The 16,209-nt window shown below is 37.3% G+C and overlaps 1 protein-coding gene across 1 annotated transcript in view; it reads left to right on the plus strand.

Annotated features, from left to right (window-relative positions):
• The window catches only part of ZNF385D (zinc finger protein 385D), a gene marked incomplete at both ends in the record, with an annotated part of 417,992 nt that overhangs the window by 355,319 nt on the left and 46,464 nt on the right, over positions 1-16,209 (plus strand). The window contains one exon of the mRNA XM_084260182.1: positions 163-325. Coding sequence (XP_084116308.1) covers positions 163-325 — 163 coding nt within the window. The remainder of the gene's footprint in view (positions 1-162; positions 326-16,209) is intronic.

Raw genomic sequence — 16,209 nt, forward strand, 5'->3', positions numbered from 1 at the left:
TGTTTTCCAAGCATCATTCTAAATATAATTTTCTGTTTGGTCACTATTTGGATAATGTGAATGGTACCCATTATTGAAAGGTAGTCTGTATTTATACTAATACAGAGAATGCCAGTTTAGAAATGAGCCTGATTGCATGGTTCATTTTGTTCTCCTTTGTAGAGCCAGGCTGCGGCCCACTACAAAGGCACTAAACATGCCAAGAAGCTCAAAGCACTGGAAGCCATGAAAAATAAGCAGAAATCTCTTACTACCAAGGACAGCGCAAAGACTACCTTCACTTCCATCACTACCAATACCATCAATACCAGCTCTGACAAAACAGGTTAAGCGACAATCTTTGTTGGTTTTGTTTGGTTTGGTTTTTTTCTTGTTTAATTCCATGTCTGTTTGGTTATGTGCTTGCCACATTGATTCATGCGCGATCCATCTTTCTGTGTGATATTGATTTCTTTCAGTCCTCTCAATAGGCTGGTGAGAGTATAACAGTCATGTAACCCATTTCTCTTAGTGAAAAGAGGCTTGCCATTCTTTTAGGACAGAATGCAATATTCATGACTTGATTAATTTTAACAGTGGCTTAACTCTTACGTATCAACTAAACCTTGTAGTCTGTATTCAGTATCTCTCTATAAATAATTACATATGTGGTTTCTTTTAACCACAAACAATGTAACAAATTGCACTACTTGTGTCTAGAAGCCTCTTACAAAAGCATTTTTAGTAAAAACCTAATTTTCATAAATTTCAAACATTGCATTATTTTTTTAAAATGGCTATTGCATCATTTTGAGCTGGAAAATAGTTGTATAACTTCCATTCCACACAATCAGGTAAGTACTACTGATGCCAATTATTCTGCTTAAATGAGTCTTCAGACAGAAATAATATCCTTTAAATTATTGTGTGGGTAAAAGGTACACCTTCACAAATAAAATCTATGTGAGTATTTGGTAAAGTCAACAGGATTTGATTAAGCTAACATTTTAAATATGTGACTGGTGTGCTGGAAATTTCGAAGGAAGGTTGTAAGTTCACTGAAGGGTAGTCTAGTATCTCACAAAGTATGACTGCTTTTGTGCATGAAGGGATACAGTTTGCATAGTGGGTCATAATCAACCCCCACTTCTGAAAATAAGCCAAAACCAGCTACGGCAAAAAAGCCAAAGCTGTGAAACAACAGACACCTTGCTACTGATGCTGAAAATGGCTCATTTGGAACCACTTCTGAAGCAGTAAGTTTAGCATTTGAAATGGATGTGAACTAACCAGTTACAGTATAACAAAAATGTAGCTTGCGGATATGTGTAGTACCTTCCTTAACATACATCTTTGCTATATATGTTACAGACAGATATGACTATGTCAGCCAGTCGGTTGGTCTGTCTGTCTCTCTCCCCCCCATATATATGTCTTTGTTATGGCCCTTTAATATAGACAGCATATTTTTAATGGAGATTTACACCCTAATTATAATGGGATTGCTTAAAAAAAACATGCATTACATTAAGTCCATGTTTGTTATCAATAAAAAAGATATAAAATATTTTGAATACTTCTGTTTATATGATGAAAGACATGAAGCATGGGAGAATAGGAACAATATCAAAAGTTATTTACAAAATAAATGTCTTTCTAAACCTGCAGATACCTTTAAAAGTTTCTCCTGCTGTTGCATATTGACATGTTCAGAAAAGAAAGGGGAGTGGTGTATGGAAAGAATGATTTATTGTTTACAAAATATGATGTAATGATTGGAGAAAATAAGTCAAGAAAAAAGAGATCTTCTAAGCTTTTAAATGTATTATTCAAAAGTTTTTATCATATGCTGTTTAAGTTTGAAGGATTTTCCAAGGTGCCCTAAAACCAGTCTGAGTCTTTCTATAAGGCTTTGAATTAGATCCCTGACAAGATATATGAACTGTCTTGTGTCCAAGGTCAGTCGAACAAATCAGTTTTTCTATTGGTGTAAGTAAGAAAAAAGTCTAGTTGCAGACAAAGAAAATGGCCGGCTCAGGCCCTTTCTCAGCTTTACACGTTCTTTGTGACTTCCTGGATTGATTTCACAGGGTGTCTGTAAGCATGCATGTATGTATATGTATACATATATGTATTCTATGTGAGATATACTGACCTTAGGGTTAATGTAAAAGACACATTTTGATGTTAATTGACAAACAGCTCAAAATCTGGTAATTTCTGAAAATACTGAGAGCCACATTCAACTGCTGGCAAAAGTCCTGGTCAACCAGTGGCATTCAAAGAAAGGCGGCCAGTTCCATCCAAATGCAAATACAGTTATTATAGGTCAGCATTGATCTGACTAGCAGTAGAACAGCATCCTTGGTGTATATTAGCCATTGCAGAATCAATTATGTATGCGAGAGCAGGAGGGAAGGAAATGAAAATTTTAAGTAGCCACAAGGATAAAATCTTATGTTAAACATAAGAAGTTCAGAATTTCGTATTTTTTTTTTATTCCTTTCCAATTGTTCTGTGTCTTGTACTTGCTTGATAGAGTTTTTAAGGTCAGAATGATTTCTAATAATATCAGAATGTACTTCACTGTGTGAGTTTGCACTCTTGTAAATTATTGCTTTAAAAGTTAAATATTTTGATAATATTACGCAGTTCTGAGGGAGTAGTTGTACTAATGAATGGAATTCATTAATTAATCTTTCATAACTAGAAATAAGTTCTGTTACTATGTCCTTGCAATTGTGATCATTTGGAACAAAAGCTTTTTCTAAAGTATTTCAAAGTTCTAGTCTGAAGATTAATACTTGATCCCAAATACACTGAGGATAGGGTCATGCTCATATCACCTCCAATATATCATGTACAGCAGTGGTTAAATGGTGAATTACATGTCAGTCACAGCACATTGGTCAGGACTTCAGTTCACTGGTTCTGTGTGCCCTTAGCAGCTCCAGCAAATAAAGTGTCACCAGGAAATCTGCAGTGCAATGCAACGAAGATTATGAAAAAGACCACACAGTATACAAACTGATTCAAGAGCTAAAGCAGCAATTTGTTATGTTGCTATTCTGGAACTATTTTGTTAGACGTGGTGCCAGCATGTGTTATTGCGATACATAATGGAGACTGGGGAACCTGCAATGTAAGCAGACTCCTTAAAACCTTTCATAAATGATTCCTGGTAGTTAAACTATGCGTTAAGGAGAAAACATAAAATACGGGGTCATATTGCTCATTCTGTGAAAGTCACTATTTTTTTTTATTTTTTACCCCTTTAAAGCAACTTAGAATAATGAGAAGGCTTGAACTTGAGAAATCTTTTTGGGAAATGAAATATATGAAGAGCTGTGTTGGTAGTTTTATAACAGACAATGTCATTTTCAACATGTGGGAACATTGTCGCCAATTCTATTATTTAACATTGTTCTTTCATTTGTGTTTACCATTTGTTATGTGATACCTGTAGTTACTCAGAACAGAAAAATAGAAAGCGTGACCATTCCAAATACAAGTCCACTTTATGGTATTGTACAAGCCAGATTTCAGTATTTCTTGATTCTCCAATTCAAGGGGTGACAGTAAAAAAGCACATTTTCACCATATATTAACATACATGCTTAGATATTCCCTGACGTAAAGTTGCTAATTGTCCTTGATAGCTTTACAAATTGACACTCTTTTATGCCAAGGTATACCATCTTCATAAATATGCTTCACTCTTTCACTTTGACAGTACGGACAGATGCTTTAGGAAGACCTTTCAGAATATATTTAGATAGACTATGTTCTACCATCTTAATTATATGTCCCATCCAGTAAAGTCATTATCCTGCACTTGGATTTTTTTATCTAGAACGAGTGCCCAAGATTATATACATGTCAAATGATAGGCCTAGAGTTGTTATATATGTCTAAATATTGATCTTTTCCAAAGGTAATTGAAGTTAAAGAAGGACTCTCTAGGACCACATTATCACAAATTAGGTCTTCAAGATTTGGCTATTTTTGTTTTTTTTTTTTTTATTAAGCAGAGAATTCAGTATGAGTTAGAACATTTGTTACCAATTTTGAAGAAGGAATAGACCTCTCCATGGGGGGAAAACGTGTCACCATGAGCCATCACTATGGCAAAGTCTTTAATGTTGCTTTTGAACTTTATGCAGTATGTCTTAAATCCTATGTGCTTAAATGCAAAGAACAGCTCTTAAGAATAGAGAAATATGCAATGAACAGAAAAACTGTGTATCTGAGCCAAAGCACAGACAAGAACATTTATCATTAGTATAGTCTTAACAGCTAAGAGAACCCCATGCTGTCAGAGAACGAAATACTGGAGCCCATCCTAAAGAGCTTATAGTCTACAAATAAGATCAGAGACAACGTAGGGAGGACATTGTTAATGTACTTGGCAGGTGTAGCAGTAGCATAAACAGGTCCAAGTCATAAAAGCAACACAAGAAAGTAAAATACTGAAGGATGGTTTAGAATGAAGAGGAAGAAGGTTTTTTTCAGATACCGAAGATATGTGTGGGAAACAGTATGGTAGAAAGCATAAATTCTCTTATTTTTCTTTTACTGGTACATATGAAAATTCTTCTCTGTTGGAAAATTTTAATTAAGCTACCCCTCTCCAGTCCTTTTGTGTTTTTTAGTTCTTCTTTGTTGAAGAAGTGATAGGCTATTTCTGGTCAGCAGGTGAAACTCACTCCTGAAATAACAATTTCAGCCCAGCTGGGATAATTCTGAAATGGAAAGCATGTGGAGTAGGAGAGACCAGCCAGTCTGGCAAGGCCTTAGGCATAAAAAAAGGAAGGCAGCAAAGAGAAAGAAATTAAAAGTGACGTGAAAATTCAGGATAAACTTTGAAGGAGGAAGAATTGGAAGATGGCATGAAATGGAGAGATTCAGGGAGGTAAGTTGGAGTATGGCAGCCACGAATACCACAGAGTCACAGAAATTTTGAGAATCTGTAAAGAGATATCAAAAGAGACATCTGGAGATAAACTAGATCATCCCAGCAGGTCAGCACAGGATCAGTGAGAGTGGGTTTCTCAGTATCTTTTCCAGTTGGGTTTTGAATATCTTCACAGCCTTGAACAGCAAGCTGTTCTTGTGTTAGACCACCTTCAGAGTAAAGAAGTTTTTTCTTGTATCCAGTCTCCCATATTTCTGTTTGTCCCTGTTGGGTTGTGTTCTGTCACTACACACCACTGAAAAGAGTTTCTGGCTCTGTCTTTTCTACTCCCTGCCCCTGACCCCACTGCATTTTTATACACATTTATAGGATCCCATTCAGTCTTCTCTGTTCCAGCCTGAATAGTCCCAGCTCTCTCAGCATCTCATCATTCAACAGATCCTCCAGCACCTTAACCACCTTTGTAGCCCTTTACTGGACTCTCTCAGTTATGTCTGTGTTGCTCATGTACTGAGGAGCTCAGAATTGGAGCCAGCACTGCAGTTGTCTTACCAGTGCTGAGTAGATGGGATGGCTCACTTCCGTTGACCTGCTGATAACAGTTTTGCTAATGCAGCCCAGGATGCCATTGGTCTTCTTTCATGCAAGGGCACACTGCTGGCTTGTATCTAAAGCGGTATCTACTAGGACTCCAGGTCCTTCTCCACAAAGCTGCATCCAGACAGTCATCCCCCAGCCCAGATGTGGGGTTATTTCTACCTGTTTGAGGGACTTTGCATTTCCCTTCACAGAATCACAGAATCACAAAGTTGGAAGAGACTTTTGAAGATCATCGAGTCCAACCATTCCCATCCCATGCTAAGCCATGTCCCTAAGTACCTCATCAACCCTTTTTTTGAACACATCCGGGGATGGTGACTCAATCACCTCCCTGGGCAGCCTGTTCCAGGCCCTGACAACTCTTTCAGTAAAAAATTTTTTTCTAATGTCCAATCTAAACCTGCCCTGGCACAGCTTCTTGCCATTTCCCCTTGTTCTATCTTCTGTCACCTGGCTGAAGAGACCATCGTCCACCTCTCTACAACCTTCCTTCAGGTAACTGTAGGTGGTGATAAGGTCTCCCCTCAGCCTCCTCTTCTCCAGGCTAAACAGCCCCAGCTCCCTCAGCCGTCTCTCATATGATTTTCCCTCCAGCCCCTTCACCAGCCTGGTTGCCCTTCTCTGCACTTGCTTGAGGACCTCAATGTCCTTTTTATGGTGGGGAGCCCAGAACCGCACACAGTACTCAAGGTGTGGCCTCACCAATGCCAAGTACAGGGGCACAATTACCTCCCTAGACCTACTGGCCACACTGTTTTTGATACAAGCCAAGATGCCATTGGCCTTCTTGGCTGCCCGGGCACACTGCTGGCTCATATTCAGCCTGCAGTCAACCAACACCCCCAGGTCCTTCTCTGCCTGACAGCTCTCCAGCCAGTCTCCCCCAAGCCTGTAGTGTTGCATGGGGTTGTTATGTCCCATGTGCAGGACTCTACACTTGGCCTTGTTAAACTTCATCCCATTGGTCTCAGCCCATCTGTGCAGTCTGTTCAGATCCATCTGAAGAGCCTCCCTACCCTCAGGCAGATCAACACTTCCTCCTAGTTTAGTGTCATCTGCAAACTTACTGAGGGAGCATTAAATCCCTTCATCAAGGTCATTGATAAAGATGTTCAATAAGACTGGACCTAGGACTGAGACCTGGAGGATGCCACTCATGACTGGCCTCCAGCTGCCTTTCTTGAACTTCAAGGCACTCCTGTTGTACCATTTCTCCAGCCTTTCCTTTGTGTCTTCTTGTAAAATTCAGAACTAAGAAACCATAAGGAAAAAATGAAGAAGCTCAAAGCAAAAAAATACTGAAATAGAAATGAGTAAGACTTATCCAAATCTCTAAATTCTACTAATGCATGGTTTTAATAGGTTTGCACTAGTTTCCCATCAGGCAAATCACATTGAATTTATGTAATTAGCATTACTGTTATAAAATGTATTTTTAAATGCAACTAAAATTAAAAAAAAAAGATCATTGATGGGACCCAACTGAAGTGCAAAGCTCTTTCTCTTGCATTTTAAATTGTTTTTTATGTCCTTCTGTTGAAATATGTGACATATTCAGAGTTTTTATTCTCAGTGCAGTTTTATTCTTTTTAAGTGTACTTCTTGCCCTGATGTGTATTGTATTGTCTTCGTGCATTGCACCTTTTGTTGTAATTCCATAGTGCATTTTGTCACCCTTGCAACCTTTAACTGTGTTTCTGTGGCATGACTTGATGGTTTGCAGATACTAGGAGCAAAAGCTAATGCAGATGTTTTGCCTTCACATCAGCTTACACTGGAGCTGAAGTTGGTCTGTAGACATGTAGGAGGTGGCAATAAGGTGGTGTACAGTATGCAGGATGCCTTATGCCATTACTGAGATGGAAAACTCAGTTTCAAATGCAAGGTTTGCTTTTACAGAATTAAATCTACTAAACTGCACATCTGTACTTTTGGCTTTGCTAAATATATAAAGGAGAAAAGGGCAAAAGTTATGAAACATAATATTCATTGAGAGCCTAGGTAGAATTTTGTTGACCAACTGTAGGCATACATATTGACTATAATTGCACTGACTTCTCCTTAGTGTGAGAGGAAATTATGTCAATGAAGTCTAGGGCACAATTTATCTTGGTCTAAAGTAAACATGTATAATAAACTACATGAATGGCAAAGATCTGAGAAAAACTATGAAATCCACGAGTCGTGATGAGGTTAAATATAAACTGCTATGCTGAGTCAGATTCCAATCTCAGTGACCAAACTGGCCTTTCCTTCAATGCGTCATTTTTTTTTCCCCCACAAATTTGATTATTTTTAATTGTTAATTCTTTTGTACGAATTTGTTGCTTGTTGTTCAACATTTGAGTTTTATTAGTTACTTCTGAATTATCATGTAAGAGGTGACATTATTTTTGTCTGTCAAGTGGAAATTTTAATAAGCTTTTGAATAGCTTTTGTGTGTCTCAATGCCAAGAAGTTTCTTGACTTTTTTTTTTTAAATACCTGAACATTTTTCTCATCTATTTTTTAAGCATTGGAAAAAAAACTATTGCTTAATAATGGTAGACTACTGGAGTATGTATGGTTTATTATTAAAATATTAACTTTACCTTTCTCTCATTACATTCAACCATGGGTGCCCTAGTGAACATGTTTTATTAGAACATTGTGTCTCTTTCAGATGTCTAGTAAGTAGTCAAAAGACTATTATTAGTCAGTGTGTGCTGCTTTACTTAGGATTCAAAACTTCTCAATACATTTCTGCATTTTTGTTTGTAATATCTGTTCAAGATACATAATCAACTGTTGTTTCCTACAATATGATGGATGATCACACCTTGATTTCTTTGTTTTATCACTTAGTAAAATCCATATGTATGTTACCTCTATACATAGATGTATTTGTGGATTTCCTGGTTCAGCTGCAGAAGCTGTGATGGAAAGGAACTCCCTTTTGAAAATCCGTTCCCTTTTATCTCTGGTTTCCTTTTATTTCCACTTACATTTTATCTCCCTTAGATTCAGCTTTTCAGCTTATTTTCTTTTTTATTATAAACATCCATTTTGGTAACAGCTAGGCTTTAAGGTTTGTGAGGGCTTCCATATTGGATTATTTCTGGTGTTGCTTGGTGCAGCTACCCTACTTTATTATTTACCCTGAGTTATTTGTTTAATCCTTTGTTCTCAGTGGCAGACCACCCTAACTTTTCCTCAGAAAGCTGAGGAAGACTTGATGCTGTATTTATGACATTAACATATATTTAATTAAAAGTGCCACAGCGTATTAGCATTTTTATAGACAGCAGATTTTCTTATAATCTTTTGTAACTAAAATAAACTATTTCTAATAATGATTCAATTGTCAGCTGTATTTAAAATTCAAAATAGTATTTAATACTATTCAAAATTTGCTGGTGGCTGCAGAAACAATTTACTGTATGATCCCAGTGTGCAATTTGCTGGTTCAGCTTAGGCTGTGGATATCCTTGTATGTGTAATTATTGTATTAAGGATGTTTAATCTAAGAATACAGTTCAATGCAGTCTGTTTGCTAAAATTTAGCTGTTGTTTCCATATGCTTTATTATATCATAAAGTGTGCTTTTGTTTAGGCAAGTGATTTTTTTTTTTTTCAGATCACTTCAGCATTGCTTAGGGCACAACAGAATTAACAATATTTCTGGATTTAGGCTTGTGAGATCCTGGATGTGAATTGATTTCCTTTACAAACCAATGTTTTAGTACACATCAAAAAACCCCATTGACCTTGAAGCTTGAATTTCTAAGGATTTTTACTTCACATTAACTTGTCTGAGATATTTTGTGTGGAGCGTTTCAAAGTTGCAAGTGTGAAATAATAAATGAAGAGTAATTGGTGATTAGCACAAGAGAGACAGATTTCAGAGCCAGGTATAGGACTGTGGCTTTGTGGCTTGCTTCCAAATCACCAAATTCTTAACGTTCAATTCTTAAAATATTTGATTGAATGAAAAATCTTTAAAAGAACGAATCTGATATATATATATATGTATATATAGATCCTTGTTTTCTGATTCTCTTGTCACTTGATTAGAAATTAGAGATACTGAGTCATAGCTATCAGTTGAGTTCAATAAAATGCTTGGAAAATTCATCCCAAACCAATAAAATTTAACTGTGCTACATCTTTCACTTTAAATCACCTATGCTTTGACTTTTCCCTACTTCAGACAATCTGTAGCTAACTGCAGCACAAAATGTTATCAGTGTTCCACAGACTGTTGTACCAATTTTGCATTAGAGCTTGATAGCAATTTGGAAGACAATAGCTTCTCTTTTGATCTGTTATGTAGAACTAGGGCTTTTTCTTTGTTTCAGTGTAGCTAAATAGCGATATAAAAATTACAGTAATTTATGTGTGCCTCGATTGATCATGAATGTGCAATAAAATCTTTCTTTGCTTGCATCTCCATACACTTCGTCATATGAACACCATGTGTTTTCTGTGGACCCAGCTGCTTTTGATTGGGATTGCCTTGACAACAATTTTATGCTTGAATAATCCTGCAGATAGAACCTGCTGTCAGTCACAACATCTGTATCAGCCTATTGAATCAGTATGAAAGTCCAGTACTAACAATGATATTATTTTTGTAGGTCTGAAAAGCATTTCCTAATGAAATGTTAAACAGGATCTTTAGCAGTGTCTCAGGGAAATGTCAGTGTGGTGACTGTATGCCCATAGTTCTAACTACTGGAAATCTTGGGAGTAATCTCGTTTGTCAAATGCCTGTTTATCAGCTATTCATCAATACTGCTCTAAAAACTGAATCGATCACCGTAGCATGTATCTGCTTAAGGAGTCATTCTTCATGGTGTGTTGTGTGGTTATGTTGGGAATGGCATTAAACTTAGTTAGTAGGAAGGATCTGAAGGCACCGCAGACCTAACCATTGGGATTTCAAGAGAGTTTTAGAATTGCAGCCCTAGATCCTCTTTCTGTTTTTTACTGTAAAATGTCAGATTCAGAACCCATTACAATTGCATAAGTGTTTATTTTGTCAGTTTATGGGCTAATTTGGAATGGAGCAGAAACTTCTTCATCCAATGCTCTCAGATATGTGGTCAGTTTTTGCAAGTCTGGAATTTTTCAAATAATAAAAGGTCTGCACTGAGGGCAACAGAAGAGTGGGCAGGTCTTCATTTGAGTGATCCATCTTTTTTCAAGCTGACGTCCTACTGGCTGGATAATGTAGAAAAATGAAGTGGCTGTTTGTTACCTGTTTGGAAACTGGTTTTGTTATATGTGCAACATTGTAAAGGCAACCTCATTTCCAAAGGTGCTTAAGAGCTTGCCTAGATTGCTTTTTGTTGTTGTTCTTGCCATAACTAAGTCAAGAAAGGAGGAGAATGTGGTAATGTCCGTAGCAGAATTAGTATCAAAGGAAGTAGAACAGTTTATGTAAATCTTAAAAAATGAAGAACTACTGAATATTACTATAGAAAACAAATGAATATAAGAATAAATTCAGGCCCATTGAGGGAAATAAAAAGGTGCTTTTAAGAGTAAAAGGAACTGAGAAATTATGTCTTATACATTTAATTTGAGAAGGGGGAAAAAAGCCACTTACTTATCTATACTTGATGATAATGTTGATGTTCAAATGCTTTCCATGCTAATGGTAACTTTTAGTTTATTTACCCCCAAATGCTAAATTAGATAGCAGATGAGGAGTTACTATGAACATTTTAAAAGAAGCAGATAAAGAATTTTCTGGATAAACTGTTAGGGTTTTTTCTGCACATCGGAGAAACTGTAGAAAATCCAAAGGTCTAGAAGAAAGTTAATCCTGTGTCAGTATTCACAGAAGGTCAACAGGATGAACCAAGTACTTAGAGGTCTATCATCCTGACACCAATCTTCAGAAAAATAAAGCAACAGATGACAGGGAACTTGAGTACTAAAGTAAATAAGATCAATTATATAATGACAATGAATAGGAATTGATAGAAAGTTAGACTTTCCTACCTAGAAGTGGTTTTATGAGATTACATATTTGAGGATATGGATGCTGATGATTTGTGTTTGCACAGATCTCGAATAGAGGTTAACAATTATCTGAGATACTGGAATGATACAGAATGAATATGGAATATATTAAATAGATTTAAGCCTGGTAATTATAGGTCTTAGAATGCGATCGGGAGATACAAGTTGGTGTAGAAGTATTCCAGTGCAATTCTTTTTAAATAGGATTTTAACTCCAGTCTAATCTTATATCATCAGTTACCTGCAAGGAATTATAAAGCCTTTACAGATTAAAAATGGCACAAAAACTTGAGTTTTGGACAAGTAATAAGGGTGAGTTGGAGGTTTAGTGAATCAAATGCTTTTAATACAAAAAATGTATCATTCTTAGGAAAGAAGAGTAAAGAATTTATTGAAAAGTTGAGGGACTTCATGTAAAGATGAAGACAATGTGAGAGTATGTGGTTAAATATCAGCTGCACAGGAACCACTAGTGCAGTGATGTTTCCAGAAACTCTTGTGAAAAAGTCTCTTTTTTTGAGAATAATAGAGGAATATAAGGATTTGGTTTTGTTGGTTTTTTGTTTGATTACTGTTAAGTGAATGATATTATTTATTTCTTTTCCAATGAATATCATCAAACTGACTGGAAACTTAGGGTAGATCTAATACAATTTTTATGAATGTTTTCATAGTGAAAGTCCTAATGAGATAGGTACATTCAACTTCAGTATTTACTTTATCAATGAGAATATAAGTAGGATTTTGATTACAGTCTATGAAAAAATCGCATAAAGAAAAATCTAATAGTAAACCAGCTCCTAGTAGTTGGGAGATGTGTCAGTATCCAAAGACTGCAGGTTGAAAACAGTTAGCTTCATTCCACATTCAAGACAAAACCTTTTTAACACTGAGAAGTACTATAACATATACAAAAGTCATGTGGGATTCTCATAATCATTTAACCAAAGCTTTTAGGTTTGACTCAGGAATTAATAATGGAAGACCCCTGGGCAATGTTGTGTTGTATATCAGAGAAAACTGTGGAAATAAGTGTATTTTTCTGGCTTCAAATATATAATTTGTCTTCCTGACTCATCCAAGAGAAAAAAAAGTCTTTTCTGCCTGGAGATTGCAGATCTACAGGTATTCAGTAATGAAGTCCTGTATGTGGCAAATTTAATAGTACTTAACTTTAAACATGTGACCAATTCATTTGACTTCAGTCAAACAACATGAATTCTCAAAACTCAAGAACTGATTCTTGAATTATGTTCTACCTTGGTCATAGTGTTTTTATTATTCTATGTTTTGCCCAGGACTGGATTAATGAATGATGCTTGATTAAATAAAACCTGAGAAAATTATAATGGCTGGTATAGATTTGTCTGGATAAACAATGGCTTTATGGTGCAAACCTGCCTGAGCCTGTCTCAGTGTCCTTAATTATGTACAAAATTGACTCCAAATAATTAAAGATGTTTTATTTTTCTGGAAGACTAATTTCTCTCTATTATCATAACTGTTTTAGTATTTTCTTTTTCTGTCATTATTAGAATTTGAATTGTGAGAATGAAAATTCATGCTTTAATTCCCAAGTTGTATACTTTCAAGCATACTTCCTACTTCTTTTAATCAGAATTTAGTACTGTTTCCTTGTTCTACCTCTGGTTACTTTTAAGCCCTGTAAGAGATTCAGAAGGATCTACTTATTTAATCCATAGGCACTGATGGAAGCATAGATAGTAGCATTACTTTTAGTAACCCATGTTTCCAGCTAAGTATTACACAGAATGCAAATTTCAAAAATCAGATTTTTTTATCACACTTTTCAAATTATCTCGTTTCTGCTTGCAAATAGCTATTTCCTTACATTAGAGCACTCGAATGAACTCTTTAGTTCATACACCTTATCAGAGGAGTCCTGAGACAGCTGCCATGCAGTTTTAATCCCTTCCTTTGCTACATTTTAGTTTTTACTATTTCTGGTTCATTTTCTGCTCTGCTGGTTTAATAGCTGCAAGTTTCTAGCATTGTCTTAGCAGATCCATCTGCAAGTTGCATCAGCAGATTACCCACTTCAGCCATCTAGTCAAATTTGCTTGTGATAGTTGCCCTTAATAAACCAACATTTCTCTGTAGGGAAGCATGCCTTTTTTTTTTCTTTTTCTTGCTTTTAAGTATAAGGTTATATCATCAGCTGTTCGTGGAAATATGTAGGGACCTTAAAATGCATGTCAGATCTTGCCTTGTCATGCTTTTCCTGCACGTGCTTCCTAGTTACTAGTTCCTTTTACACTGCCAGATGCAGAGCAAGGGCAATCCTTTGGAGGAGGGTTAGTATGTTATCTCCCTCATGAAGCACTACTGGCATAAGTGACCTTCAGCAGCACAATTTAATAGGTCATTAGCAGGGACAGCTCTATTGTCTGTGTGCCCTGGAGTGACAATGCTTACCACCCCTAGCAGCATGTGACTTGGGGAGGGCTTCTGTCCATAACCTATAGGATGGATGGCAGTATCTCATAATGTGAATCATGTCTTTTATTTCAAACTGCTGAGATTTGTGAACTTGTAACACAATAACAATCGCCTTTGTGGCAATAAGATTATGACTGACACTTCCTTCATGAAAATCCACCCATGCTAATCTATCTACCAGAATATTTCTTCTGGAAGTACAGGTCAGGTAGCTGTTGGTGTTTAAATGTAGATAAAGTCATGTATGCTACTTGGATACCTCAATGGTCAGGTACTGATTTACCAAGATGAAGACAGGAACTAAAAGGGCTTTTATTTCTCCTGCTGTTATCTCATTGTAGTTTGCCTGCTCCAGGTATAAACAGTACCCACACTACTGGGCAGAGAAAGTGAATTATGTCCATGATGAATGGAATAACAACATGGAAACTAATGGAGTAGGTGTAAAGTTTGTACTCACAAAACCACTGCCAGATTTGGGAAGGGATGGGGGGTGAAGGGGAACAACTTCCACTTGCTCAGGGGCAGCATCTTTTTCACATTTTTAGCAGATACCTGAATGCCTTCTTGAGTCAAAGTCAGAGTATCCATTTAAGGCTCACTAAATAGTTTAAAAGGCAAATAACATTCTTTCTGAATATTTGCATTATGCAATGGTACTTAACTAACCTATTTGGTAAAATTTAAAGGAAAAGTATCCAAATTTAAACCTTTACTTGTTACTTTTTTGTTAAGAATTTTTCATGTATTTCACTGCCCCAAAAATTGAGATTGTTATTTATAGTTCTGTTTTTCCTATGCCAGGGGTTTCTTCAAGCTGCCCACTGTGATGGCTGCTCACAAATGCTGAGCTGTTACAGGGCTGCCTTTTAATTATTCAGTGGTTTGTCTAGCTCCATGTCAAGGTCCTTGATTGTCCTCTATGACAGCTGTGAAACCTGCCTCATGACTATCTCCTACTCTCATTTTGTTTTAAACTCTTAACAGTTCCTAGCTAACTTTAAACAAAGGAAGAAAATTACTGGATTTTGAATTAGCCTGCTCTTACTGGTTAGCATTAGCAGTGTGGTTGTCAATTCTGTAGCACTTTGTACTACATTTTTGTTGACCAATAACAGTCTAGAAGAACCATGTGTGCCTGGAAATCTGTCTCACTGTTTCCTTCAGGTAGCATCTTCCTAGTACTTTAAAGAGGTTTTAGAAAATGCAAAAAGTCACTTTCCAGGACACTTCAAAGTTATGCCTTGAAATGAGAATACTGGGGGGAAAAACCAATGATGCAGAGGAAAAAAAAAATAATCCAAGTGTTGTGGGTATTAATCTATCTCATGTAGAACAGACTATTGTATTATCTTGGATCTCTGCTTATACTATTTTTATTCAGTTTGCTATTGGCTGCTCTTTATTTAAAGAAAGGTGTTGCAGTTTTGTGAGGCTGTGCTGCTGAGATGGTTTTTGTAAGCAGCAGTTACAGTTTTTTTCCAACCTAAATATAAACAACAAGCAATTCAAGGCCAAAGTCATGGCCCGAGAGATAGTTGAGCGCCTCTGAGTATCACATATAGGAGAAAACAATCCGGAAGCAGCTGCATTTTGCCACTGGAGAAGGGAGCAAGATGATGTAAGGAGCTGTGCAGACACCAAGGCCAGGAAAGGGCGGTGGAGGAGGCGCCCCAGGTGCCTGAGAGAAAGACGGCCCTTGCTCCCCGTGGAGAAACCCGTGGAAAAGGCCAAGACCCCACCTGCAGCCCATGGAGGGGCTCCATGCTGGATGGAGCAGGTGGAGACATAGAGAAGACGCGGTGACCCTACATTGGGACAAGCTCTTGCCAGCACTTGCAGCCATGAAGAGAATCAGAGACACAGAGATGAGAGAGAAATATTTGCATTGGAACAGGTTTGCTGGGGGCAGGCTTGGAACCCTGTGGAGGACTGGGACTGAGAGACACTGTGATAAAGAGATAAAGCCCTGTGGGAAAGGATTCATGTTGAAGAAGTTTGTGGAGGACTATCTCCTGTGGGTGAGACCCCACGGTGCAGCAGGGGGAGGGTGTGGAATGAATGCCCCCCCACCCCCTCCCAGAGAAGGAAACCAACTTGCAAGGGACTGATCAAAGCCCCCATCTCCCAGTCCCTGCCCACCTGTGCTGTGATCAGGGGGAAGAAGGGAGTGAAATCATGGCTAAAGGGAAGTCTGCTTAGAATGGAGGGGTCGGGGGGAAGGTGCTACCGAGAGCCCTATTTTC

Source organism: Gallinula chloropus (assembly GCF_964237585.1).
Source record: "Gallinula chloropus genome assembly, chromosome: 2".
NCBI classification, from domain to species: Eukaryota; Metazoa; Chordata; class Aves; order Gruiformes; family Rallidae; genus Gallinula; species Gallinula chloropus.